This window comes from Cariama cristata, unplaced genomic scaffold (genome assembly GCF_000690535.1).
Source record: "Cariama cristata isolate BGI_N322 unplaced genomic scaffold, ASM69053v1 scaffold15819, whole genome shotgun sequence".
NCBI lineage: Eukaryota > Metazoa > Chordata > Aves > Cariamiformes > Cariamidae > Cariama > Cariama cristata.
Genome location: NW_009634167.1, coordinates 51,937 through 56,336, shown reverse-complemented (window position 1 = coordinate 56,336; position 4,400 = coordinate 51,937). Strand labels below are relative to the sequence as shown.

Below are 4,400 nucleotides of genomic sequence, written 5' to 3'. Positions count from 1 at the left end.
GGGGAAAAGAAATCTCCATTTTCACACTTAGAAGAAAGCAAAACCACAAACCTATTGAAAAAAGAAACCAAAACCTCCAATCAAAGCAAAAAAGAACCCCATAGATATTAGGCCCACCACTGCTGCAAAGAAAATTCCTACTATGAAGTACGTTACTGCCAAGTCCAATATTCCTAAAATTTCTTTTTTATTTTTTCAAAGGAAATAAACCATCGCATACACGCACAGCCACACACACATACCTTTGTATTCTTCCCATGAAAATTCAAATAGCATTCATATTAGCTAGCAAATGCAAGTGTTGGGAAGAATCATTAGGGCAGGAAGAATTACACAGAGTGCTTCACTAGCAGGTGTGATTAATTACTGTTAAAAGGTGGGAAGAATATACTAGTTGGCTGACAGAAATGACTAAAACTTTCTGCCTAAAATATAACAAACCAATTGAAAGCTAGCTAGCATATTTATAGGACAATATTCACTGACAAACTTTGCATGGATCCACCAGACTTCCAGAACTACATTAACTCTACACAGATTTTTAACTGGTATGCAATGCTAATATTATTTGGCAGGCATCTGTTGCTTCTACCTGTTTAGCAAAGCAAATGAATAGAAGTTATTTAGTGGCCATAAGTTTGTCAGTTTATATAAAAATTACACCTCCACGGTGACATCATTCTAAGCTAAGCCTGAGCTACGAAATACAGCACTAAGCACTTCTCAGCCTCAGTTTCTAAGTGTAGTCTATAGAATATAAAGCTATAGCATTTGCTAACTTCGTATGATTTTTTCCTAATTAATAAGTACCATCTATACAAAAAAGCACTGTCATCCAAGCACTGTGACTAAGTAGGTTTCATCCATATACTGAGGCAGAAAGTATTATTACAGTCCCTACTTATGGAAGCTGTTGCATCCAATACAAGTGAAAGATGCACTTTTTTTGGCTACACTTATACCCCTTGTCTGCAGCTTGTCTGCCATTCCAAGAGCATCTGGTTACATACAGCTTCTGGGGACAGCATTTTCTTGGCAAACTGCAATCAAGTCCACAGCAAGAGATCAGCAACAGTCCTGACAAGAGTACTAGCATGGGCAGAAGAAATTGGTAAAAACTGAATTGCTGTAAGATTTGATTATCATGGAATCAAGGGTCAGGTCCCTTAGCAAGTAAGGTGCATCACACTGGATCTCTCTCTTCTGTAACAGAGCATGCAAGGATCGCAGCAGGGAGGTCCAACACGTTTTACTTTTAGAAGTGGGTCAGCACACGACTGCCAGTGAAGTCCAAACCACTCCTTACGGTACATGTGAACATGGGAGAAGATGCCCTTCCTAGGGCTGCTGGTTAAGCAACTTTTATCAATACACTTAAATTTAGTTTGAAGTAAAATTTTTAAATACAAAAGTGACAAAGAAGTCTACATGGTATGTAAATTTTCATTATGCCAACACACAGTGGGGTGGTTATGTTTTCTTTTTTAAATCAGAAACTTCATGCATTAATCTATTTTTACCTAGAGCAGCAAAATGCTTTACCCCTTAACTCCTACTGTGCTCACCTACATCGATTAAAAATAGTTCGTGTGACGAAGCAGTCACCAGTTTCTAACATGTTTTTCTCTCCCTATTAATCTAATTAGGAAACTGGTAACACTTAGCTATTTATAACCAGCAAAATCTCCATTGTAAAAGATGAAAAGCCATGAATTTGCATTCAAACAGAAAGGGTGCTTGAAGTTGAAAACAGAGAAGAATGAAACCAACTAGATGCACTGCAACCCCTACTTCCAAGCTGCAAATGAGCACGCCAACTCCAGAGACTGCCCAACTTCCGTGGCACTCCATGAGAAATGAATGTCGTTTTCCTCAACAGAGACAGAACTAACTGCTTAAGGCTTATTTCCTATGACTTAGTGGCTACAGGACATTAAATCTGTACTGGAAACATTTTATTCCATTTCACCTCACTTGCTTTTTAGTATTCCCATCATTCAGTGGGTCAAGAGACACACGGTTTCAGGGGCTTGTACAAGAATAGCCTTAGCACTGGCATTAGAGAATCAGAAGACATTCTTGTGCTCATTTCAGTTCTTCATAATACATCCTGGTTTAACAAAGTGAACAAGGCTAACAAAGAAATTCCAGAGTTCTTGCTTAGTAGTAAGCAAGAGCACAGCTACTGCACTTTGGAAATGTCAAGCAATTATTAAAATTATGAGAATTTGAACCCAATGTATTCTATGAACCATCTGGATGTATTTGTATACTGTTACATATTTTTATATATACATAAAGTATAGTGGATATATTTCTCCTAGCTTCAATCACTATAAACCTTTTTTTTTTTAAACATCTCAAACCCTGAAAGTGCAGGACTACACGCTTAAAAGTTACAACTCTTCTAGCATGCGATAGCAAAAAAATAGACTTGATTTGTTTTAAAACTGGTAGAGAAAGTCTTAAGGAAATCCTCCTATTATTAATGTTAAAAGAAAAAAAAAAAGCTGTCATGAAATGGAATAGAGACAATTTGATATAGTGAATCAAAAGTGCTAAGAAGGCAGAACTCCCACATGTTAATAATACAGCAGAATATATATTCAGTGCTCATTTCTATGGTAACTACTATTGTGGTGAGTAGACATTTGAGAAATCACTTCAACATGCAGAAAATAAAGATGCAAACTTAACTACTAGAAAGGTCTGATGTATGAACATGTACAGGTTGTTAATTTTGTTAATTTTTACTATCTAACAATCATAAAAATGACCATATTGGATGGACATATTGCTTTCTTCCTGCACTATGGATTCCTCCATAAGAATTTCTTTGTATCTATTAACAGTGTATTTCATTGGCCCTTTTCATTGTCCAGTCATCATAATGACATCATCCCGCCTTTTTTCTCTGGTTTGGGTGGTTGGGTTTTTTTTAATTAACTTTTACTTCAGTTATGTTGAATGTTGTATCTCAGTTTTCAGTATCTTGTTAAGCCTTTCAGGAACAGCTCAGGTGACTGCAGAGATGTCTGAGGGGACCCTTTGGTGATGAGTTGCTGGACTGTTCTGTTTACAGATCTGGATAATGGCTGATTTCCACTTCTAACACTCTTGTCAGTACAGCAGTCCCTCTGGGGCTTTCTGAACTATACTGTCAATATTATCACTCAAATTTAACATCTTCATTCAGAATAGCTATCAAAACACTGTCGTTTCAAAAAAGGAGAATTTCACCTGTATCATCAAGTCAAACAATACATACAAGATAGAAGCCAGAAAGGCACTTTGCTAGCGAAAAACCACCTTGTCTCAATAGTAGTTTGAATAACTATACCATTAACCCGTGCTGCTGCAACACCACAGCCACCTTTGATAAATTTAACTCAGTTTACAGGCAGAGACAGCTCTGAGATTAAATATCTAAGCAAAGTATTTATGAACAAACATGCCATGACAATTTAATCAAGATGTGAAACACTGAGATAATGCAGTGGTAGTATCCTGCACGGAGGAAATCCTAACTTATGGCAGCTGATTGAAGGACTGGCTTGACCAAGTGTAAAAGAAGGCCAGTGATCTCCAGCTATACCTGTTTATGAGGACCCCTGAGTATATGTGCCTTGGCGCCTTCACAAGCCGTCCTCATCGCTTCCAGCGATGGTGTTCCCAACAGGTCTGTGATCAAATCCAACTGTAGGCATAGAACGTACAAATTTGAGATCTTAGACATATATTACTACATTTCACTATGACAGCAGATTCTTAAGCTAACGTAAATTACATTTAAGGTATGAATCAGTTCAAAACTACTATTTTATGGATAGTAAATTACAAATATTAAGGTATACATTTAGTAGATAGCAAATACAAACATTTGTAATTTCACTAAAAAGCCCAAACAGAAGCCAATTTTCAAGATTGGGACCTTTTTTTTGTATACAAGTTTAGTAAAATACTTTACTGCAATTTAAAAGTCAATTTTACATCATTAAGAAAGTACTGTTAAGGGTATGTTACTCATTCTAAAACTCAAATATTCTCAACTGAATGTCAGCATTGCATACCAATATACCACACAAAACTCCAAGATATGAGAAAAATAAGGGGTTTTTTTTGGAAGAAAAAAAAAAAAAAAAATCTGTCCAGGACCAGAGGTTATAAGGAAGTGGTTATAAGGAAAAGAAAAGCTACCTAAAAAGAGCACAGATGATGCTGCATTTAAAACTGTTTTTAACTTGAAATGAAATGGTATTTCATTCACCTTTTTCATTTTGGAAAGCAACAGAGAAGCTTTCACCTTATTTCTACAAAAGCGTGTGCATATACTCCTTCACCAAATAAAACCAAACAAAAAAACCACTGTAAAAGTCAAGAGAAAAAAAAAAAAGGGGGGG

General features: G+C 36.3%; 1 protein-coding gene across 1 annotated transcript in view; it reads right to left on the bottom strand.

The window, feature by feature from the left end:
• NLK (nemo-like kinase) overlaps positions 1 to 4,400 on the bottom strand; it is a 61,731-nt gene that overhangs the window by 6,227 nt on the left and 51,104 nt on the right. Inside the window, 1 exon segment of the mRNA XM_009707061.1 lies at positions 3,596 to 3,697. Coding sequence (XP_009705363.1) covers positions 3,596 to 3,697 — 102 coding nt within the window.